Source organism: Protomyctophum parallelum, assembly GCF_964188405.1.
Source record: "Protomyctophum parallelum genome assembly, chromosome: 3".
NCBI classification, from domain to species: Eukaryota; Metazoa; Chordata; class Actinopteri; order Myctophiformes; family Myctophidae; genus Protomyctophum; species Protomyctophum parallelum.
In genome coordinates, this window is record NC_139698.1 from 22,467,369 (window position 1) to 22,492,321 (window position 24,953).

The following is a 24,953-nucleotide window of genomic DNA, read 5'->3' on the forward strand; positions in this document are numbered from 1 at the left end:
ACGTCCTGTTGCTACTGAAGCATGTAGTGACAGTCATCTGTAAAACAGGAGGTGTAACACATGGTGTTGCTACTGAAGCATGTTGTGACAGTCATCTGTAAAACAGGAGGTGTAACACATGGTGTTGCTACTGAAGCATGTTGTGACAGTCATCTGTAAAACAGGAGGTGTAACACATGGTGTTGCTACTGAAGCATGTAGTGACAGTCATCTGTAAAACAGGAGGTGTAACACATGGTGTTGCTACTGAAGCATGTTGTGACAGTCATCTGTAAAACAGGAGGTGTAACACATGGTGTTGCTACTGAAGCATGTTGTGACAGTCATCTGTATAACAGGAGGTGTAACACATGGTGTTGCTACTGAAGCATGTTGTGACAGTCATCTGTATAGAGCACCGAAGTCCTGACGTCACTGTCGGTAGAGGGCGTCAGTCCCCAGGTTCCCCAGTGAGTTTGAAAAATAAACCGATCATCCCGGCCTTTTCACTCATATGGATATGAAGCATCGACTGAAGGTGGAAATGTACAAATATACCCAAAGAGCAACAAAATAAGCGTTAGAAATGAGTCAAACAAGCCAGAGACTACATTTCTGGGTAGGCGGGTGGCTGCATCTGCCCGTCGCACAACAGAAACGGAATGTTAATTACGTTTATTTTTATTTTATTGATATTTAATGTTTCGTGGTTAGTACGAGTCGAGTCACCAGCTGAGCTTACGTCAATGAGGAATCTCAGGAACGCAATGTGTTGACAACTGGGCGTAACGTATATTAGCAGCGACATTGCCTTCATATGTAGTTTCAAGGCTTTTGCGGCCACATTTTTTCTCCAGAAACTGGCTGTATCAAATATTAATGGACATCATTAACGACACACAGCCACCCCCCTGACAGAAAGGCAGAGATGATCGGTTTATTTTTCAAACACAGTTCTTATATGAAGCGATCTAAAATACCCCTATGGGGATTTCAATGCAACTAAAGAAATACATGAACCTGTGTGCGCCCTCTACTGAAAGAGACGTCAGACTTCGGTGCTCTATAACAGGAGGTGTAACACATCCTGTTGCTACTGAAGCATGTTGTGACAGTCATCTGTAAAACAGATGGGGCGACAGCAGTAATAGTCTGGAAACATAAATATGTTTCCATACATTATTTTACATTTTACATACTTGCGTAGGAACCCTTATTATTATTATTACTCATTGGCTGCCACCAACTTATTCTCCGTACCGCCTACAGTTAATCTGGCAATCGTATTTTTAAAAGTCATCAGAAGCATTAATATTGGCTTTGCGAGGTGGGGGGGGGGGGAATCATATTTTCAGATGGGGGTCGGCAGCCAATCGCATATATTTTTGGGGGATCTTGACATGAAAATGTTTCAGAACGACTGACATAGAAACATGGGTTTTTCAGAATTTAGGATTTAGAAGACATTTGTAGAATCGTCCTCAGGTCTAAATGGCCTAAGACTTTTTAATGGCGGTGGACGGCGGGGAATCATTTAATTGACGGACCATTCAGTGACACCATTCTGAATCAATAACTAATAATAAAAAGAAATACGTCAAAAGACGTTTTTGTCAGCAAGTGAGTGAATATAATAATAATCAAGTGAGTGAACCATTCTAGTTCACTAGCTTTTACAATGGAAGAACTGCTCCAGAGTCAAATCTATCTGCACCCAAACTGAGCAGATAGTCTCTCACCCTGGGATACAAGCTCACTGAAGCATCCTAGTGTTGGGACCTGGCTTATAGGACACCCTGGGATACAAGCTCACTAAAGCATCCTAGTGTTGGGACCTGGCTTAGGACACCAACAGTCCTGGACTCAGCCTCTCTGACGAAGGACCTTGTCTTTGGTCTGGATCAGCTGACGTGAACCTCCGGTCCAGTTCTGTTTGGTTTCTGGCTGGGTTATGATGACCCCCCTTGGGTTTTGGAGAGGACCGGATGTGGTCTGTCTGTCTTCATCGTTTTGTCCAGAGTGTTTCGGAAACCCTCAGTCAGGACAGGAACCGTTCTGGAGCAGTTTATCCTGTTCCCTTTCCAGCTCTGTTTTGATTCTAATGCCTTCTTTTGTGTCCTGGAGGTGGTCTGCGGTATGTTCTGGCTCCCTTTCAGAACTGCACGGTTCTGGGGAGTCCGGCTCTGCTTTTACTGCTGCCGTTGTAGAGAATTCCTCCATTTTTATTTGTAAACCTACGGACAGGAAACCAGGAGGGGTCAGAGTTATTATTGTTTTTAATAAAAGGCTTTTTTTGAGAGCACAATAGAGAGAGACAGGAACCAGACAGAGAGTCACGGCGTGACATGCAGCAAAGGGCCACCGGGCTTGGGAATAAAACCCGGGACACAGTGTCAGGCATTCAGAGCCTGTGGTAGTACGTGCCTTAACCACTCCAAGTTTAGTTTTTGTTCGTTTCCAACGTGGGTAGGTTTCAGTATAGTCGTTAGTGTTAATAAAAGTTCCATTTAATTCCATTTTATTATTTACGTTTTATTAGCTGAAGTTCAGTTTTGGTTTTAGGGTTTTTTATAATTAATATCATAATATAACAACCAATTCAGTATTTTAGCCGTGACGTAAGCGCCCCCCTCCAGAGATACTTCCCGATACTGTGTCGCTTTTGTGTCCCCATAGAGTTATACTGTGTCCCTCCGTCGTACTAACGCCTCTTTTACACGGCGACCATCTCCAGATAAAACGTCAAAGTCCCGTTGCGTTCTCATTTTGTTTTGACCCTTTACACGAGAACGCACACTTACAGTCACTTACAGTCACCCACACTTAGTCACCCACGTACAAGAAGAAGAACCCCTTCTTCACGCAACCCTGCGCAACACGTTCCGTCTTTTTGGCAAATCTAGAACTTCCTGTTTGAGAGCTAGCAAATTTAAGACATCTGGTTGCTTTCAGAATAAAAGTGTTGTTAATTAAATAATTTTTACATTACATTATTAGTATTATAATTACATTGCAGTCATTGTAAAGACACACATTATGTTTCTGTGTAAAAATAAGTATTTAAATAACACAGAAACATAATGTGTGTCTTATAGCATCATTTAAATGCTTATTTGTAGTTTTAATGTGCAAATGAAACCTTTTTTCAATACTCTAGAGGGTACTCTCTTATTTTGAAGAGATCGTCTTAAATTTGCTAGCTTAGATTTGCCAAAGAAACAGTGCCGTGCAACACTGCTCTGGGCTGACAGGCAGCCCAGAGCATGCAGGCAAAGCGCGCCACGGGATGTTTATATATTTTATAATACATTAGGCTACATAAACGCTGCTGCCGCCTATCACAAGGCTTTTTATTTACATCATGGTTTTACATTCACCATCGGCAAGCAGCGCTTTGTAGGCGAAGAGGGAGGCTTGTTCAGGAACCCCATTATATCATATATATCTATGTATGGCTCTGCATTAATGTAATAAACATACAGTATGCACTGTGAGCCAACGTGAGCCATGATGTCATAAGTTTACCCGATTCGGGGTGCGCACGCTTTTCCGACACCCCAATAATCCGACAGGCAATAGTCCGACATCTGTCGGACCATTGTCCCCCATTCCGGCTTTTTACTCCAATGGTTAGACATGTCATTACCCGACAGAAGTTCTAGCAATAGTCCGAAAACCATAGGTTAGACGGGACAATAGTCCGACACGGGAAACAGTAGATAAAGCGAAAATAGCTGATCCGCAAGCTCAACTTGCATCCCGCGATGCTGAGCGTGGCCAGCGCCGCTGTGTGTGCGTTCGTGTGTGTGTACGCGTGCATGTGTTTGTGCATGTGTGTGTGTGTCGCATGCGTGCGTGCGTGCGAACTTCGAGACTAGTTGTATGTCCGCCTGACAGTAGTGCATTACATTGTATTTCAATTTGAAATAAATAATGATGAATTGATGTACTGTTGCTTGTGTGTGTGTGTGTGTTTTTTCTTTTAGACAATAGACCACTTAGCACTTGATTTAACTATGAAAGAAATAAAGAATATTTAACTATGAAAGAAATAAAGACGATGAAGGATATTGTCAAGGGGTTGGCAATGATTGACACACTTAATTGTTAGTAGAGATGATTATGGACGTGTCCTCCCTATAAGATACCATGACTCTCCCTCTGAATGAAAATTTAACCTGAAAGTGACGACAAGAAGCAAATAAAATTGGAACTGGAAAATCAAAAATGAAGCTGTTAAATGTATCTATGTATGTATGTATCTATCTATCTTAAGGAGGGTATAGGTCTATAGATGTTTAGAGTTAATTAGTAGGACCCGATTTTTTTTTTAATTCAGAGGAGTCATGGTATTTTATATATAGTGAAACATACATTTCATCCAGGGCGTACACATTTTGACCCGTCCATTAATAACAAGTGTGTCAATCATTGCCAACCCCTTGACGATATCCTTCATCGTCTTCATTTCTTTCATAGTTAAATCAAGTGCTAAGTAAGTGGTCTATTGTCAAAAAAAAAAAAAACACACACACACACACACACACACACAAGAACAGTAGAATAGTGGAATTCTCAGACAAATAAAGGATACAGAAAAATAAAATATACAGATTCGGACGTCTCTCTCTCTCTCTCTCTCTCTCACTCACTCACTTACTCACTCACTTACTCACTCAAAGCATTGCGGGTTGCGCAAAAAGTTGAGCTTGCAGACCAGCTATTTTCGCTATTTGCATAAGGGGGCTACTGGTAAGTATATGAAGGGATTCCATCCACCCCCCCCTCAATCTCTCTCTCTCTCTCTCTCTCTCTCTCTAAGCGCCGTGCGCCTTTCTGACATAACAGTAGAAACGGCGTTGTGCTGTTTGTCTGTCTTCCGTGTCGGACTATTGGCTTGTCTGATCTATGATTGTCGGACCATTGCTAAAACCTTTGTCGGGGTAATGTTATGTCAGACTGTTGGGGTGAAAAGGGGGGAATTTCTATATGGTCGGAATATAGGATTGTCGGAATAATGACGTGTCGGACTATTGGCTGTCGGACTATTGGTTGTCGGAATCCCGGTATGTCGGAAAAAAGACCTGTACCCGTTTTATCCCTTCTCCGTGTAAACAGGCAAAACGGTGAATCAGCGGGTAAAACGGCGTTCTCAAAGATTTCCACTCTGGAAGGTGGTTTCACTTTGTTGCGTTTTCACCTCCTGAAAACACCATTCTCGTCTAAACAGACACCAGCAAACGATACTTTATTTTGCCGTTTTCTATGAACACCATCCTCGTCTAAAGATCGCCTAAATCTGAGACGAAAACAACCACAAAAGTCTAATTTTACCGCTTTCCTTGCAACAACAAAGCTACCGGTCTCCCAAATCTGGCTGTGACAGGCCGTCTGCTCCACACTGACTACTATCGCCATTTTATTTCATAGTGTCAACTAAATCCTCCATTAGAGATCTTATTAATGCAAACTAGATTCAACATACTCAACCCTGCACAAATTATAAATATGCCCCTGAAATATTGTACTGAGCAAATGGACCGTTACCACCTTCAATAATAATGATAATAATAGTCTTTATTGTCTCCACATCATATATTTTCTTTGTCATGGACACAAAAAAATGCAATACGTTCAGAATAGGTATTACACAAACACAAAACATGCCTCAATAAACGTATGCACCAATGCCTCCTCATTCATATTTGATCAAAGTACACACACTATTGTTTTATTATGTTAACTTATTTTTTCCACACACCTAGTTAATTCTAAAGAATGTATTATTTATTAGCTAAATAAATCTGGGGTCAGCAGAGAAACCAACAGACATGGACAGCTTCCAAAAATGTCATAGTCTACCAACTAATTGTAGAGACCAAGTGAACCAAAATGGCAGATGTTTTAGTTTTTTTGTGAAACCTGACCCCCTTTTTCTTATTTGTGCATTGGTTTCATTTTACGCTCTCAAGAGTTAAATTATTGTCTACACAATTAGAGAATGTGGAATAATTGTTACTTTGATCAAAGTTTACCTGTTATCTCTCCTATCGTACCTGTAATGGGAATTTTAGAATGCCAACTACAGTGCCAGATATATGCATTATTGTGTATTTATCTTCCTTCCATTAAGTCTCTTTGCTCACCAATGTGCTCAGTCTAATTCATGCAGCTGTCAATCTAACAGCTGACTTGACTCCTCCACGCTGTCAGCAAAGGTATACTTATTTGTGTGTCGCCCTTATGTTTAGCACAGATCCGTATATGGACATTACATGACTATAAGGAATGTCTGAGAATGGGGTTGAGGAGGCTTGCGCCCGGAGGGGCTGCTGGAACACTCTCTGTATGTTGTTACTCTGCTGAATCTTCTTAATAAATTCTCAATACTTCACCCTGAAGAACTTTGTCATTCCTTCATCTTTGGAAGATTATTTAATCGACAACATACCCAACATCAATACAGCATGGAATTGTGTGTTATTCGACAACACAATATTCAAGGTTTAGGGTCTGAGAGGCTGGTGGTCCGTGGCTCAAATGCCCAATAAATAATGGGCCTTGATGCGAAAAGGGTTGAAAACCACTGCCATAAGACAAGACACACACACAAAACAGTTCCCCCGGGGCTCACCTGAACTCCTGTCTCCAGTGCCGGGCTGCAGGTCCATGTGGACCTTCAGCGGCTTCATCCGTGTGGTGTCGAAGCCCAGCAGGACCTTGAACCTGAGGCGCCGACAGTCCTGCACGCAGCCGCTCCGCTTGCTCTCCAAGTACGACGTCACCTCGGGGCGGCTCAGCTTCAGTCGGCTCGCCAGCAACTTTAATAGGATGTTTTAAATGTCACAATTATGACCCACAAAATTATGTTTATAAAATAATATATCAAATTGATATAATGGGGCAAGTGGAAACAACAAATAAAAACAACTTTATTAGGGGGATAAAAAAAAAACACTAAGACTAAGGAATACAATTTTGTACACTCTCAGAGTTAAATTAACTTTGATTTTACAACACACATTGGGGTCCCAGAGATAGAAAAGGGGGACCTGATCAGGTCAACTGGGGGTGAAACTGCTAGAAGAAAATCTTCTCTTATGGGTGTCCTTGGCATATATTTTCTAATGGGGTTTCGTGGGCTAATGAATGTCAATGTGGGGGTCCTTGACATGAAAACGCGCGCACACACACACACACACACACCCTACCTCTGTCTCTTTGCGGCTGGGGTAAGGCTTCTTGTTGAAGTATTGACCTAGGAAGTACTTCCTCTCCTCTGGAGGTCTCAGCTCCAGGCCAGCAGGGGGCTCCAGCAGCAGGATGGAGGGGGAGGGGACAGCGCGGCCATTACGTCCGCCGGTTGCCACGGCCCCTCCGTCCCTACAGGAGGGAAATAAAACGTTGACCTCCTGGATAATTGTAAGTCACCAGACTTTCCACCTCGGAGGAAAGGCTGGCAAAACTGGCCCGTTCTTTCCAAACTGGCCTGTGTGATCCGGTCTAGGCCATGGATACCGAAAAATTATAATAATGCTGGTTCCGGTTTTTTCGGCGCCTCTTTGTTTTGGATCCCCAAATCCACATTTAAATGCTGAATCTGAATGAAGTATAACCAAGTAGTAGTTTAGTCTCGCCAGTCGCTACAAGTTGGAATATACCAGTTTTGGATATACCAAACACACCATTCCTACAAGCTAAACTACGCCGCATCAAGGGTTTTATTGGGTAGGCCCGAAAATGACGATGCCCTTGATCCCGGGGGATTATTTGGGGTAATAAATAATTCTGGTTCCGGCTGGTGCTTCTGGCCTGATGACTACAATCCCAGGCTCCCGTTTCCCATGATCCCAGGTTAGGTTTATTAAATTTGTAATTTAAAAATGAAGCTTTACAAGTGTGACCCCAAGTGGTCACTGGTCACACTTGCTCAATCTAGATGCTGACTCCCTCTAAGTTTGACTCAATAAAGAGGGAATACATAACAATGTGTGTACAGGGTTTGATGGGGTCAGATCAATAAACGCAGGGGCGGCCTTAGGAATCTGGAAGCGCGTTTCAAGAACAAATATACCTTATATTATTTTGTTGATACAGCCGTATTGATACAAATAGTTTGACAGTTCAATATCACACGCAGCCATTACTCTCGACAATTATCAACAACAACACCTCTCCTCATCCTGTCGTCCCTTCACAATTAAAGTGTCTCCCCTTTACCTCCCAATGCTGCACATTTTACCCAGGTTATTAACATAAAATAGGTGTAACCTATTTGGAGACCCGTTTCAATTGAAACTGGTGAAACATAGCCAAGGCCTCCTATGAACATACGGAATGTCAGAACAGCTCAGCTCCATTATAATCACAACAGTAACATGCAGACCTCGTCTCGTTGGAGTTCTGCGTGGTGGTGTCGGGGTTCAACAGCCTCTCTGCGTCCTTGACGCTCCGGGGCGCACAGCGACACCTCTGCACGTGGATGGAGATGGTCTTGCCGGTGAGCTTGTCGGTGTAGACGCCCAGGCAGTAGACGCACTTGAAGGCCGGCGTCTTCAGGATGGCGTGGATGGTGGGCAGCACGTGGTGGCGCCCGCGCAGGTGCTGCTCGTAGGCCGCGGGGTTGGGCGGCTTCGCCGTGCAGAATGGACAGCCGCCGGGAGGTAGGGCGGCGGCGGGGGGCGGCTTCCCGGGCTCCTCGCTCAGGTGCAGGTACAGCACCTGTTGGAGGAGCGGCGTAGATTTTCTATTTATTTTTTATTAAATTTTCGGTCTACATCAAGACATTGTGAGCTTGTAGATCGGCTATTTGAACTATTTTAAAAGGTTTTTTTAAATAGTAAAAAATGGCGAATTAGTTTAGGGATAAGGGTTAAGTTTGAGTCATATTCCAGTCATCTGAAATGTGAGCCGCTCACAGCCTGCCACCATTCTCCACAGCATTCAGTTGGAGACTCCATTACCCAGCGGCCCTCAGAAGCGAGCGTCACTTGTTTTGTTCCGGTCACGTGATCCAAAACGTGTGACGTGTCGCAAAAGTAGCTGCTTGTATGTCTTAAAAGTTATCGAAATCGCCCAATAAAACAAATAAAACATAACTCTGGAAACTCGGCAGGCAATGAGAGAGAGATCAATTATCTTGGGGGAAACTCGGGTTCAGCAGTAAAACTGAAAATCGAATAATCAAGAGGGCGAATAATGTCGCTGCCCGCCCCCCCGACAGTGACCACATACTGAACCCACATAAACAGACTCCCCCTTCCGTCGTCAAAACCCACCTTATTCCCTCTGCTCTCCGTGATGAGAGCCAGCTCTAGTTTCTTACAGCCCAGCAGGTCTTTGGGAAGCGTGGTCTTCATGCTGAACGCGGGCACCTTCAGCCGTCCGTCCTCCGTGGTCTCCAGCAGGTACTCCTGCCTGGCGCGCCGCCTGTTGGCCGGGTCCTTCAGGCTGTGCGCCGCCTCGTTGTGCGCCAGCAGTTGCTTGAGAGAGTAGAAGATCAGCGGGCAGAACAGGCACTGCAGGCCGTGGAGCAAGTGTTGGAATATCCCCTTGTCGGAGAGCAGCGTCTTACAGCGCAGGCAGCGCACGAATCCACAGTCGGTCCTCACCTATAGGAGAGCGGATTGCACACAACGTCGTCAACGCGGAAAATGGCTGTATGGCTGTAATATAATGGGGGCCTATAATTATTTATGAGAAAAACCATATGCCGTTTTGGCCAAAGGTTTTTGTTTGTAGAATGAATTCCTGGTCAAAGTCAAGTTCCATAAGTTCAATCTTTCATTGTATTGATAATGGGCCTATTTCTCTAATAAGCCAATAGAGCGTTGCAGTCCTTTCATGACGACGCCAGGCCCAGGAAATAATTCCTAATGCATTTTTCCCATAGACATTTCAAAACTATTTATTTAAAGACCTTATAAGTGTTGTTATAAGCATCGTACAAAGCCAACTTGAGTTGTGACAAATCATGACAACAAACACAATATTTTGGACCAAACAAATAATTACAAAGAAGTAAAAAAACAAAAAAAGTGTTGTAACCTGCCGTTTTCTTCTTCTTTCTAATTATTTGTTCGGCCCGAAAAATTGTGTTTGTTGTCATGATTTGTCACAACTCGAGTTGGCTTTGTACGAGGCTTAAAAGGTCTTATATATAATAAATACTTTTTGAAATGTCTATGAGGAAAATTAACGGGGAATCATTTCCTGGGCCCTGGTAGGGGCGGGACTGCGATGCTTTATAGAGAAGACATTTAAATAGAGAATGCACACTCATGGACACAGACAACAAACGGTGGCTGCTGAAATGGAAATTAAGTTCAGGAACAGATACATGTAGCATGTAATGAACGTTTAACGTATTTTTGAGGGGCACTATGCCCAGCTTTGTGTGTTTGTGTGTGCCCCATAGCGACATTTGATTGGCTGAACAAAGTACGTTTTGAGGATAAAAAGTGAGGACAGAAAAGTGTCGGACGGAAAAGTGAGGAGTCAAATTGTGATTGGCCGGCGTGAGATGATGTATGATGATAAGAGCGCCCCTCGCTTCACACGGGTGTGATTTTTTTCATTACTTGGCAACCGCAACCAAATGGATATCCCCCTCGACCCTACATACAATTTGTACCCCCCCCCCCCCCCCCTGCTCTGGCTTACCAGGTATTGGCTCTTGGTTACTAGTTGCTTAGACTCCAAGTTCTCATTGGTCGATGCTAACGAGCCTTTCTGCCCTACGGCAGCCTGTGTTTGTCCAGGTTGTTGGGGAATGGTGACCAGGTTGATTTTTGTGACTGCGGTTTGAACGGGAACAGCGACCAGAGTGTAGGTTGGCACACCATTTACCTAAAGCACAAATAAACACAATACAAAAATAGAACGTAGAAGAAGCATTAAGAAAAACATTATTCTGTAGAGTATGTTAATACAGTAGAACTAACCAACACATCTGTGGTGGTTGAAGTTGCTCTCCCTTGCATTAGATTCAAAGGGAAATATCTCGACTTCCCAAATACTGTATGCTCAACGTGTGAAAGTGTGGTGACATTTTCTGTCTATAATGTAATGACCAAAATAGGGACACCAGGTTGAAATTGAAATGTGGGTTTTTATTTATATAAATGTCCCAACAGGAAAAGTTAAATGTAAGTTTTCCCCTCCTAAATATAAAATACTGTAGTAAGTAAAAAACTCAGAGTCAGCTCTTGACTCTTGTCTCTACTCTGGCATATCAATTAGGGCAGTGGTTCACAAAGCTAAATGATTGATCGCTGGGATGCAAATGGAACCGTCACAAGTCTGTAAATGTGGAGCTTTAGGACATTTCCACCGGTTGGTTCCCAATGGTTCTTTTTGGTTCTTAGTCCATGAGCCAGAGTTAATTATGAATTGAGTGGGCAAAATTTAGATTGTTATCACCATGAAACTTCCCCAGTTGTTTACTTACACGAAGACAATGATTTATTGTATTATAAATAATAATTATTAAATATACAAATGAGGCATTATATAGGAGAATATGCAAAAAATAGAAATTATGAAAAAGCTACTACTGTGGAAGGTTTATCATATATTAATTCACTTATATTGATCCTATGAACAATTTAATATAGGTATAGGCCCACTCAATTCATAATTAACGTTCCAATTTTGGAGCTCTGGCTCAAAAAGAACTGAACCGGTTCTCTTTGCCTACTGAATACAGTAGGCAAAAGGGGTCTCAGAGTTAAGGGGGTACATACAGGTCAAATTTGAGAAGGAGCCCCGTCGGTCGGGGGTTGAGCTTTACCTGGTTTCCAGTTGGTACGAGTCTGACATTAGGTGAGGACAACAGCTGTCCACCAGACGTTATCACAGGCTGAGAAGAGTTCACCTGCAAACACAGGAGGCACGCGTGATTTAAATGAAAATACATTTTCTCCTCAGTGGGTTGAGCAATTTATCTGAACTTCCACACAGGAAAAAACGCCAATGAAGGGAAAATCTACGTCATATTGTCCCTCATTACGTCATATTGTCCCTCATTACATCATATTGTCTCTTTAATGTTAATGGCGTTTAATGCTTGTGTTGGCACCATTTGTTTTACATCACCATTACATCACCTAATCAACATGAGTTAGACTAATATATTAGCGCCCCTCACTTCACACGGGTGTGATTTTTTCAGTCGAGATGAGCATGAGTCGATAATCGATTGTTATTCACATTTCTACATCACACGGGTTGTAAATGAACGGGTTGTCACACACACAGACACACACCACAAACAAACAAGATGAATACAGTAGCACATCTCTACAAAACTCTAACTAGCATGCATACCGAGAGCATAACCCAAAATCCTGGATATAGTTTTAGTGTGCCCAATCCCCGGACATAGACATATGTTATATGACATATATATATTTAGAATTTGTACCTGGGAAAACATCAAAGACTGGCTCGTTGCGATAGTACCTCCAGTAGCACCTTTGACCTGGGCTAGCATCATAGGCCGATTGGTCTGGCTGTGGTTGACCTGGGGGGGAAACCGTCTCAAAACACTCAACAATGGACTGTACATCACTGTCTTTTCTTAAGCCTGGTTCAGACCAAATCACTCAACAATGTACATCAGTGTCTTTGTTAAAGGGATTGTGACATTAAAAAAAAGGTTTTGGAATTGTTCTTGTTTTTTTTAGGTTTTCTAATCTCAATTGCACCCAAAAAACCTGAACTTTTAACATTCAGTAGATTGTCTGTGATCTGGGGTTTTCTGGCTCAAACAGGTGCTCTGATTTGCCGGCAGTTTGTGATGTAAGACCCTGCAAATCCCATATATGTCAATGGGATTTGCCAGCAGATGTCACTGTTTCACTGTGTTGCCTGTTTTCATTGTAGCTCAAAAGGCTTCCAAACCCCAAAGAAAACTCCAGACCACAGAAAATCCACTGAATGTTCAAAGTTCAGGTTTTTTGGGTGTAATTGAGGTCATAAAACCTAAAAGAAAAAAGAAAAAGAAATGAAAATGAATGTCATAAAACCTTTAATCCTTGTTCAGACCAAAGATTGGCGACGAGACAAGAAACTTGCAACTGAATTCCCACGAAACTGTGGCTTGCAACATTATACAGTAAAACCTGGATGATTTTTTAAAATTATTACTTACTAATTATTATTACTTACTAATTATTAATTATACTATATTACTATATTTTTGAGTGGTGCAACCACTCCAAAGAACAGCAATGTCCGTGTCCGCCTATCTATGTGACGTTAACCCACCTGTGACGTTAATGAGCACCAGTATGACTATTATTAGTACCAGTAGGGGCGCTGTTGTGCCAGAAACAGAGAGAGAGAGAGAGAGTGCTGCACTGTTGCCTGCTACCACTCAGTTCACACGGGTGTGAATTTCTTTATAATTTTAAAATATTTCCAGGAATGTCATGACCGTGGGGACACTGGGAGGTACTGTCTGGGACCCTGTAGGGCAGTTCAGTCAACTTGAGCAACCAAGAAGGGAACATGCACCTTCTTCCCCCCTACCTTGGCCAGGTTTAAGGTGACTCCTGGTTGCAGGACAACCTGCCGAGGCTGGGGCTGACGGCCGCGAATGGCCTGGAGGACCTGGAGGAGACGGGAGGAAAAGCTTCAGAACGGCATACTGAATGACCCCACCTGTTTGTAAGGGTACAACAGTTAACCCATTTTGGGCAGGAACCCCTTTGTTTTATGCATTATAATTATACTTCAGCTATTGAAAAATAGCAGATCTACAAGCTCGTAGCGCGGCACTCGCTTGTAGGTCTGCTATTTTTGAAAAATCTTGAAAATGTGGTGCAAATCTTTCAATATATATTATTTCAGAGTTTTAATTCAAATATTTGCTTCTGGGGAGGGGGGGGTCCCTGGAACAACATATTTTGAGATGGGGGTCGGTGGCCAATAATTCCTACGGCTCCTTGACATGAAATAGTTTGAGAACCACTGACATAGAAACATTGTTTTTTTCAGAAAACTGTCAGGATTTAGAAGACATTTGTATAATCAGTTCAGGTCTAAATGGGTTAAAGTAGGGGCCCCATTAAAAACAATTATGGATAGCTGCAGCCATAGATATATATAAGAAAGCTAGATGGCTCACCCGCGCTCTGGCCAATGGAGAGCAACGTTGCTATACGTGGCGGCCATCTTACTTCGGGGGAGCATAACATTGTGTCTATGGGGCATATACTACATATACATAACGTGCTCAATTTTCAACCGATTTTCAAACGGTTTGGTGTGCTATAAACGTCAGAGACGTCCGCATACTTATATGCTTTCATACGACGTTCATATAAAAAAACAAAATTAAGCAGATAAACGTCCTGAATCATAGCCACGTTGACAACGTTTGTAATAAACCAACCCGTTTGTAAATCCGTCAAGATTTGAGCGAGTTATTAAATATGATCTGAAGTGGGACGTGTTCCTCAGTCATGTTGCAGGTCCCTTGGTGTGATCCATGGTCAGGCAATGCCCTCTTGATTGTTTATTGTATTACTACACATTGTGATACGGTTGATGATGCTGCGTTTGGTCGTGTAAATAATGTAAACTATTTTCACATTTTAATTTGATTTTTCTTTTTCTTTTTTTTAATTTGTTTATCTTATATATCTTGTCTGTCCATGAATACGTACTGATGTTGTTGCTTGTGTTTATATTAGGTTTTCTGTTTTATGCGTTTGTAAAAAATAAATCTAAAATAAAGTACTGATCATAAAGATTTGAGCGAGTTATGACTGTTTTTGTTTGAGCTGCCGTTGAACATACTGTACTGTAGTCAGAGACTCCGCCTTGAGCCATCTAGCCTTTATTGTCTCCACCAGCCGAAGGCATGGGGAGAGTATGTTTTGCACTCCGTCCGTCCGTGTGTCCGTGTGTCCGTGTGTCCGTCCGTCCGTCCGTGACCAGCTAATCTCAGCCACCGTTAACCCGGTCGATGCCAAATTTTGCACACACACTCCCTGGATGCCAACCATGAACCTCTGCCCCAAACTTTCCAGAACGGCCTGTTATAGCGCCACCAGGAGGCCGCTTTGTGCAAAACAGGTTTTTGCACAGCACACCTACAGATTTTGTCCAAACATCACTCAAATTGGTACACAGTCTCTCTAGAGCCATTCAACCAAACCGGTCTTTCATATTTCTCACACTCCATCCTGATTGGTTAAGATTGGCTTCCAAAGTTCACAGGAGTGCTCAGTTTCAAACAAAATGCTGCAAATCATGAACACATCGCGTGATTTCCGTGAAATTGTGCACCCACATTCCCACTAGGCCGAGGACAAAATGCCACATGAACAATTTCAACTCAGCCTCAAGGTGGCGCTATAACTGGCTGAAAAGTGTTTTTACCTCTAACTGCACGGATATGTGGATAACCTGGTGGAGACCTGTGCCCAGAAGGGCACTTTTTCTAGTATATATCTATGGCTGCAGCCGTACCTGTTTGCCTTGCATTCCAGGCTGCAGCACCAGCTGGTAGGGCTGGCTCGGTGACAGCGTGCCCGTCGCCGTGGAGGCCGCGTTGGGATTGGCCAGCAGGATCTGCTGCCCTCCTCCCGCGGTGGAGCACACCAGCGCCGTGGTCTGGGGGGCCGCGGCCAACAGGACGGCGCCCTGCTGAGACCCCCGGACGACGGGCTTCCCGTTGCGAGGAGGGGGGAGAGGAGCGTCCTTAGCCGCCACCGCCTTGTTGGAGACCATGGACACCACCTGCTGCATGGCGCGCGGCGGCAGAGTGGGCACCCGGTGACTCTGGGAAGGTTGGGAAGGTTACCGCGAAATATATCAGCCTGAATCATTCAATAGTTTTTGTTATTAACCCCTTTTGGGCGGCAACCCCTTTTGGTGTTAGCATTATGCTATGCTTTAGCTATCGAAAAATAGCAGATCTACAAGCTCGCTACGAGCTTGTAGGTCTGCTATTTTTGAAAAATCGAAGAACGACTGACATAGAAACATAGATTTTTCAGAAAACTGTCATTTTCATTTTTAGAATCTGATCTCAGGTCAGAATGGGTTAACAGTTATCACGTTAATAGTCATTGTTATTAACAGTTATCATATTAAAGGGGAATTCCAATCATTTTCAACATTTTACTATGTCATTAATATACCTCAGAGCTGTTGTGGGGAATAATAGAAAGTCCCCCCATTAATAGCTCACACGGCTGAGCTAACCGTCCGGGCCAATGTACATATATATTTAAGGCTAGCCCCTCCTATGCCCAGCTTTGTGTGTCTTTTTTTTGTTTTAATATTTGTATTGGTTTTTAAGCTTTTGTGTGTCTGTGTACCCCATAGTGATGCTTTGATTGGCTGAGCACTGAATGTGATTACATATAATCTTTGGGGTCCTTGACGTGAAATAGTTTTCTGAAAAACCCTATGTTTCTATGTCAGTGGTTTTCAAACGGTCAGGATTTAGAAGATATTTGTACTAGAATCGTCCTCATATCAGGTCAAAATGGGTTAACTCCATGATGAGACGGTCCTTTTTTACCGTGGTGTAAGAAGAAGACGAGCTGCCCTTCATGCTGATCATGTGCTCCACCAGCATGGGGCTGATCTTGGCGTTGACCTCTGCGTGTTTGTCCGAACTCAGCAGGTGGTACAGGAGGTGTTCCGACGTCTCCGCTGGCATCTCGCACCCGCGGCAGAAGAACTTGGACTGGCCCCCGATCCTTTTGGCCCCGGCAGCGGAGGTCCCTATAGGACGCACACAATGTCCAGCACATGTGTTAAACCATTCTGACCTGAGATCAGATTCTAAAAATGTGACCAGATTTGACTGAGAGACTGCCATCGCGCACATTCCAGCTTTACACCAGAGGAGAAAAACGTTTTTATTTTTAATTTTTTTTCCAAAATGAGTTAATAGCACAGGCAGACTCTTCACATACTAGAGCATGTCTGAAATAAGTGTCAAAGCTGAAATTGACATGTAAATATGAAAAAAATGCTTAAATATGTAGCTATTGTAATGTTAGAGACCACAGAAGTGAACCTTTCAAGCCTGTTTTCTCAACTCGCTGTTTTCTGCAAGACATCACTCTATAAGCCATATCTCCAAAACTGGTGGGTCAAACTGAACAACCAATGTCAATTTGAAGCTATGATTCCCTGCTTTGATATGAAATGAAAAAACAAAAATTCAAAAAAATCCAATGGCAGTCTCCCAGTCAAATTTGGTCACAAATGTCTTCTACATCCTGACAGTTTTCCATTCTGACCTGAGATCAGATTCTAAAAATGTCTTCTATGTCAGTCGCTCTTCGATTTTTCTAAAATAGCAGACCTACAATCTCGTAGCACGCCACTCGGTGGCGCGCTATGAGCTTGTAGATCTGCTATTTTTTATAGCTAAAGTACGACATGATGCCAACACCAAAATCGGTTCCCGCCCAGAATGGGTTAAACCATTTAGGCCTGAAATTGAAACAATGTCTTTCTAAATCCTAAAAGTTTTATGAAATACCCTATGTTTCTATGTCAGTACTGGTACTCAACCTTTTTCATGTCAAGGACCACCATCTGAAAATATGTTGTTTCAGGGACCCACCCGAAGCAAAGATTTGAGCTAAAAGGTTTCGCTCTGAAATAATATATATAAAGATTTGCGCCACATGTTCACGATTAAAATAAATAGCAGGTCTGCAAGCTCGTAGCGCGGCACTTGCTATATGAGCATGTAGATCTGCTATTTTTCAACAGCTAAAGCATAACATAATGCTTAAAACACCAAAAGGGGTTAAACCATTTAGACTTGAGGATGCATCTGTGTCGCCTTAGCTTTTAAACCACTATTTGAAACTTTAGCTGTTGAAAACGCGAGCTTGCAGATCTGCTATTTTTGAAAAGTTGTGAAAATGCAGCACAAATCTTTGAATATTGTTTTGAATATTCTTTCACAGTGAACATTTTTAACTCATATCTTTGCATCTGGGGGGGAGGGGATCCCTGGAACAACATAATATTTTTCAGATGGTAGGCGGACAATCATTCTGCAGGTCCTTCTCAGGTCATAATGGGTAAAGTATTGATCTCATTGATGTAAACTCTTGATGACGGGAGTCACGGGACTCATTCATCCGACAAATTCCAATACCCAAAATCTCTCGCTCACTCACACTCGCTCACTCCGGCATGGTGGTGTTACGGTGAAACTGGTGCCCTGCTGAAATACGTGACAATCGTGGAGTCACATAACGTCAGCGTCCGAACGTTAAATCACTGTGGTTTGCTTCATAAGCAGAAGTGGTATTTATGCCACCTCCGTGTAAGTTGTGTGAAGTCCACAAGATGGTCACACATTTTAGCGCGTCACCAATTTCACCGTAACACTGCCATGCTGGAGTGATCGAGTGTGAGTGAGCGAGTGGTCGAGATTTTGGGGTATTGGAATTGGGCCTTAACCTCAGCTTAGCGGTTTCACCTCCTCGTTTGTTGCCGTCGGCGGCAGAGCGTATGCCGTAGTAGCTCTTCAGCAGTGCCTCGCAGTGGGTGACCAGCACGTGCTTCCTCATGGCATACAGCAGGCTGTCGTGGAAACCGCACGTCGTGCACGAGTACTTGTCCCCGCAGACCCCTGGCAAGAACACACGCTCACCAACCTGCGAGGAGGAGAACACAACACACACACACACACACACACACACACACACACACACACACACACACACACACACAATCAGTCAGCATTGTACCCAAACACAACCCACACACAGGCATCTCCTGGTTTCCCATCCTATCCAGGAAAGCACAATAGAGCACGCAGATACACTAAGTAAACGCCAGGTGCCGGGCCGAGGTAAATAATAGCAAAAAGAAAAGGCCAGCACACTGGAATAAGCTCCAAAGCTTAAAAAAATGCATTAAGGTTCCTTACAGTTACACCATAGTGTCCACAAAAAGGGTTTCCTAAAAACAAAATAGTTTTCCTCAAAAACATTTGAGGGGTGATAGCCCTATGTCCAGCTTTTGGTGTATGTGCACAAACTTTGTCCGGCCTACACAAACATTAAATGTCATTGACAATGAATGGACAATTTTTTGTGTTCGTGTAAACACAAACATTGCGTAACACAAACATTGAAGACGAAGGTGAGGACGCTAATTGTGTTGAATGTGATTTTTTTTTTCAATCCTATCCAACCAGGTTGTTAGGTAGCTAGGTAACAATCTCTGTCAAATGTGTTGTAAAGTATGTGTAATTGCGCAGACAAACGCAAAAGTTTTTAAAGTATTTTTTGATCAATGATGATTTACTTGCGGGACATTGTTTTGCTCATGCGTGACACATTGTCCAGCCACATTGTCCACGCCTGTAAGACCCAACGTTGCTTTTCAGTAACATTTTTATTTTAATGAATTACTTAATTATTATTATTTTTCACCTTTTTTCACCTAAACGTCATCAGTGATGTTCATTGCAATGCCATTGCAATACCATTTGTCATGATATTTTCATATAAATACCCCCCACAGAGGCTGAAATTCACACAAATTAAAAGATTCTTGAACAATTTTGAACCTATGACTTTTGACCTTTAACCCTAATAAAAGTAAGGGTAAGTAAGGGTAAGTAAAATAATTGTAATATATGTTTTTTTGTGATCAGTAGAATGTCTAGAACATGTTTTATTCATTATTGTGAAAGATATCTCCCAAATGTAAATTATTCATTTATTATATTATTATATAATTATTATAAATGTGCATAAAATCAAACTTTTTATTTTTTTACATATTTTTTCCTAGTCCTAGTAGTACAAAGTAGTAGTAAGGTTGAAATCTATTTTTTGCAAGTAGAAATATATCCTGGTCTTACAGGGTTAAATAGGTTTTCAATGTAATTGAGTCCCGGGATGCAGGGATGGTCTTTTAGATGAGTCCCAGGGACATTTTAGTCCCACTTCAACAACGTTAGGAGTCATATTTTGCCATTTTTACAAATTGCAGCATTTTACTCCCATTTCATTTTATATGGTTATAATGTGGTTATATTCATGTAGAAAACAGAAGAAGAAATGATTATTATAACTAAAGCTAGCAAAATAAACTAGAATTAAAAAAAACAGTACAGTAGTGCATCCCGTGGATGCAGAGGTCGTTGTTTTATTGCGTCCCTTAACTATAAACTGCGTTTTGGGATGCAAAATGTACCCTACCTTAATCTCTGCCGGGCCTTGATGTGAAAAGGGTTGAAAACAAACAACTGCCCTATAACTGAATCCCACGAACCAGCCCACCTGTGAGCTGTGCGTGTTGCCGTCGCTGCTCTTGTCTCTGCCGGTGCCGCCCGGAGCGTGGGTGTGGAACAGCTTGACGTGGCGGTTGACGAGGGCCGGCTGGGAGACGTAGGGGCAGTAGGAGCACGGCGACAGGCACGCCAGTTTGGCCTCCTCCTCGTGACAACGCTGCACGTGGCTCCGGAAGGAGTACCAGGAGCGAGTGGAGAACCAGCACAGAGAGCAGCACAGGGTGTCGGCACGGTACCACCACTAGACAGTCAGAAAGACACGAGAGAGAGAGAGAGAGAGAGGTTAGGGTTCATTTCCACCACGCAAAACAAACACTGATTCCGTGCCGGGCCCGTAAGAACGAGCTTACCGTAACTCTGTCCAGCTTGCCATAGCTGTAAAGGCGAGTTTTGTTTAATCCACGTTAATCCGCGATTGATTATCATCACGTTAGCATGTTGTAGCATTTTTAGCTAGCTCCAGGCCCGCGATCACGTAAAAAACGGCCAAAAGTTCCGCATGCAAGCCTGCGCACAAACCGTCTTTATATGCATTATGGCTTATAAATCTGTAAAAAATGCGATATTCGGCGCTTGATTAGAGCTTAATTTGACTTTGTTATGATAAAAAAAAAAGATAAGAGGTTATCCAAAAAACTGCCACTGGCCCCGATCCCATCTGGTGGCCACACGGCGTAATAGCACTTAAGAAGTTAAAACTGGGAAGGCATCTGGTTACTTGGCTACTTAAAATAAATCACACTCGTGTGAAGTGAGGGGAGCAGCAAAGGAAGTATTTGTATCACCCCGATGACGTCTTACGTTGCATTTACTGCCCTAAACAAACATTAAAGTCCATAGACTTGGCTGGCGACTGGGAATTTATAATAAAGACACATCTGACATTTGTAGCTGCTGCAAAGTCTAACTACAAAAAAAAAGAAGAGTTGAGCTAGTTTCAACTTCAGCTACAAAGATACAAAGCTACAATTACGCTGTGTAGCTTTGTATCTTTTGCACCTGGCCAGAATGAACCCAGCATTAGGGTTCCTCACAGACGCAGGGCTATATCTCGCGCCACCCCTTATCCCTTATCCATAAACTAATTTGCCATTTTTTTACTATTTAAAAAAAACCTTTTAAAATAGTTCACAATGTCTTGATGTAGATCGGCTAGTTGAACTATTGTAAAAGGTTTTTTTAAATAGTTTTTAAAAATGGCTAATTCGTTTACGGATAAGGGATAAGGGTGGCGCAAGCTGGAGCCCGCAGTGTGCGCAAACCCCCTCAGACCAGCTTGATGTCAAGTTTATACAGGATTGATGAGTGGTGGAGATGAATTCAACTAATGCCCGAGTGTATTTACCTTCCTCCTCCTCTTAGGGCGATAACAGTCTGTGAGGTCTTCCCACTCTGTGTTATAACCGAGCTCACCAGCATCGAAACTCTTCATCTCCTAGAGAGAGATAAGAGATAAGAGAGAGAGAGAGAGAGAGAGAGAGAGAGAGAGAGAGAGAGAGAGGGAATGTAATTTCCATCATTCAAATGGAACTCAAGCTGAATGCATTACTGTTGCTATCATTACACACAGGATTTTCATGAAACTGGTCAATGGATGAAATGGCTGTCAGACGTACAGTATACGCTTTTTATAAAATAAAATAAAAACACTTTCAGCACGGCATACTATTATAGGGTATAACACACCACTGGTTTTAGTAGTAATACATGTAGCAACAGTAGTTTTAGTAATCAAAGTAGTGTAGTAGTGTCATAGTAATAGAGTAGTAGTAGTAGTCAGGGACGTGCAGAGAGTATTAGAGGGGCAGGGGCTGAAATCTCGTAGGACACTTTTGGACAAAAATAGCAAAACAATAGCTGATCTACAAGCTCACAACATGTCGCAGCGCAACATGTTGTGAGCTTGTTTTTTTCCGGGGCGCAACCCAGAACTCTTGTACGACATGGATTTAGAAACAAATCAGTTCAACACAAAAATGCTGCGTTCTGCATTCAGAGAAATAAAAGCTATTCTCCTGAATGCTGCCTTCCGGTATGGCATGGAAAGGAGTGGCATTTTGCATTTCTTTCACCATAGCAAATGCTGCACTCGTGGTCTGGAGAGGGCAGTTGTTTTACGGACGGGTAAAAGGGCAGGGGCTTTGATGTCTATGTGTGCACGTCCCTGGTAGTTGTAGTAGTAGTAATAATAATGAATTATAATAAATTGCATTTTTATAGCGAGTTTTAGCTCAAAGCGCTTTACAATGGTTCATTCATGCATACATTGGGAGGTGAAGCGGCGAACAGTCGACGCCAGCGTCCTCACTCCCCAAATTCACACACCAATGGTGGCAAGCTCACACCGACCAACTCATTGGAGGCAATGTAGGGTTCAGTGTCTTGCCCAAGGACACTTCGACATGTGGTCAGGAGGAGCCGGGATTCGAACCGCCGACCCAGGGATCATTGGACGACCTGCTCTACCTCCTGAGCCACAGCCGCCCAGTAGCAGTAGTAGTACCTTCCATAGATCCTGGCAGGAGTCCAGTCCTATGTCAGTAAGGATCTCCTTGACTCTCTTCCTGGATGTTCTGATGCTCTCCGGATTCTGCACTGGTAACTGGTACATGTCTGCAGGCCAGGGTTGTGCTGCGTTCTGTTCACACACGGGCAGATGCAAAGATACAGTCTACCGTTCATTGTCAATGGAAGCCAGCGACATGAAGATGCAAAGATACATTTGACGTTTGTAGCTGGCTGCTGCAAAATGCGTTTGATATAGATGGGCACATTGGACCACACTACGCAACTGTGAATTTCCGAACGCACATCATCTTGAGAAAAATAGCCGGGGCAGTCGGATTAAAATTGCTTTTTATTCAACAACGGCAGAATTCCCTGGTGCTAATAGCCGGCCCAGGCAAATTCTAACATCCGTGGCACTTTGGGTGAGCACAACGACTCTGGATTCAATGCCATGGAATCTGCTGTACACCTGGGTCCAGCTAGAGGACAAATGTATACAAGTTACAACCAAACCCATCCTAAATAAACTAAAATTGGCCTATATATCAAATTAAACTAAGATACATGAGCTACACATTTAATTAAAAATGTAATTAATAATGCAGTTAATAGGCAATAGCTATTTTTAATCTATTATAATTAGGATATCTAATAGGTTAAATACTAATACAATTGTATTACAACAGATGTACGGTATTACATATTTGGACTGATCTCTTCTCTAAAGGCCAACTAGCCAATCAGAGCGCGACGGTCCCTTCGGGCTATGGGATATTTATTCACCCTAGGATTTTCCCATATTCCACAACACAGCTAAAGCTAACTAGTAACAACAGGGTAACAATAACAAGCTAATCGGACTGACTCCTCTCCCACCACATGTATAACCAACAGTTAAACCAGCTAACTAAACAAACACACAACCAACCGCTGACAATGTGCTTAGTCAGTCTCACAGACAATGAGCACAACTTTAAACTAGAGTTGACTCATTTCTGTCAGCAACAGGGCTGTTTATGCGTAATAAGAAACACAGTGGGGAGAGAAACTATTTACAATTTTACATCAACGCTGCGTGCATGCGTGTGTGTGAGAGTGTTACTACATATATACATACACTATGCCCCCTCAGCTCTGTGTGTGTGTGTGTGTGTGTGTGTGTGTGTGTGTGTGTGTGTGTGTGTATATGCATTTGTGCGTGTATGTGTGTGTGTGAGAGACTGACTGTGTGCGTGCGTCCTCCTCCTCCGGGCTCTCCCTTTTCACCAATCCGGCGCGAGTAGCGGAGCCACTCCGGCGTCACCGAGGGCGCGCGCGTCCAAAACAGATGTTTCCACTCACACACACTGTACTCCCGTTTCCAGCTCAATTAAGGCGACACGGGGTGGCGCCGCGGCTCGAGACCCGCACACGAGACGTCTGTTGGTGTTTGTTTGTCAGCATCACCTCACCAGCACCCAGAGCACTCTCTTTTACAGGGCAAAATGGCGGACAGGAAGTGAGGAAGTGACGTCAGAGGCAATAGACAGGGGTCTGACCAATCAGGGGCCAGTTGCCATGGCTACTGATGGAGATTGGCAGGGCTGATGATGATGATGTGGGAGCAAGTTGGGAGCCAGTGTAGGTGGGATGGAGTCAGCACACCTGTTGGGCCACTGGAACAGATATAGCTTCTACCACGTGCACGTGCACACGCACACACACACACACACACACACACACACACACACACACACACACACACACACACACACACACACACACACTGGTCAGTAATGTAAAGGTCAAATAGATCAAGGGAGGGGGCAGATGCTGGGATGAAGACAGACAGACAGACAGACTTGAAATACTGGGGGGGATTAGGAGAGGAAGTAACAGAAACAGATTTGGGAGTCAGGGATGACAGAGCGATGGTGGATTGATGAAAGGAGAAAGAGAGATGAGGAGGAGGAGGTTAAGTGGAGAGGGGGAGGGGAAGGACACCAAAATAAATGTAGATGATGAGGGGAGAAACATGTTGAGTTGAGATGGCAAGGTGGGACTGGGAGACTGACAGAAAAGAGAAAGAGAGAGTGATATCTATATACGGAGAATGAACCCATGGCAATGTTAAGCTGAACCAACCCCCAATAATGAATTACCGGTATATATGTGGACTTTGCAAGTT

General features: G+C 43.2%; 1 protein-coding gene across 2 annotated transcripts; it reads right to left on the bottom strand.

Moving 5' to 3' along the window:
- Nucleotides 1–1,607: 1,607 nt before the first annotated feature.
- On the bottom strand, nucleotides 1,608–24,320 carry adnp2a (ADNP homeobox 2a). Of its 2 annotated transcripts, XM_083760989.1 has the most exons (17): nucleotides 24,012–24,320; nucleotides 22,782–22,916; nucleotides 21,624–21,713; nucleotides 20,268–20,519; nucleotides 18,452–18,629; nucleotides 16,520–16,725; nucleotides 15,460–15,771; nucleotides 13,513–13,593; nucleotides 12,404–12,502; nucleotides 11,771–11,854; nucleotides 10,642–10,827; nucleotides 9,258–9,590; nucleotides 8,366–8,700; nucleotides 7,191–7,362; nucleotides 6,614–6,800; nucleotides 1,996–2,213; nucleotides 1,608–1,954 (listed from the first exon to the last, which is right to left on the bottom strand). In XM_083760989.1, the coding sequence occupies exons 2-16, from the start codon at nucleotides 22,887–22,889 to the stop codon at nucleotides 2,014–2,016; spliced, it is 2,823 nt and encodes a 940-aa protein (XP_083617115.1). In that variant the 5' UTR covers nucleotides 22,890–22,916; nucleotides 24,012–24,320; the 3' UTR covers nucleotides 1,608–1,954; nucleotides 1,996–2,013. The 2 variants fall into 2 exon arrangements, with proteins under 2 accessions (XP_083617115.1, XP_083617114.1); XM_083760988.1 differs by having other exon boundaries at nucleotides 1,608–2,213.
- Between the last annotated feature and the right edge of the window lie 633 nt (nucleotides 24,321–24,953).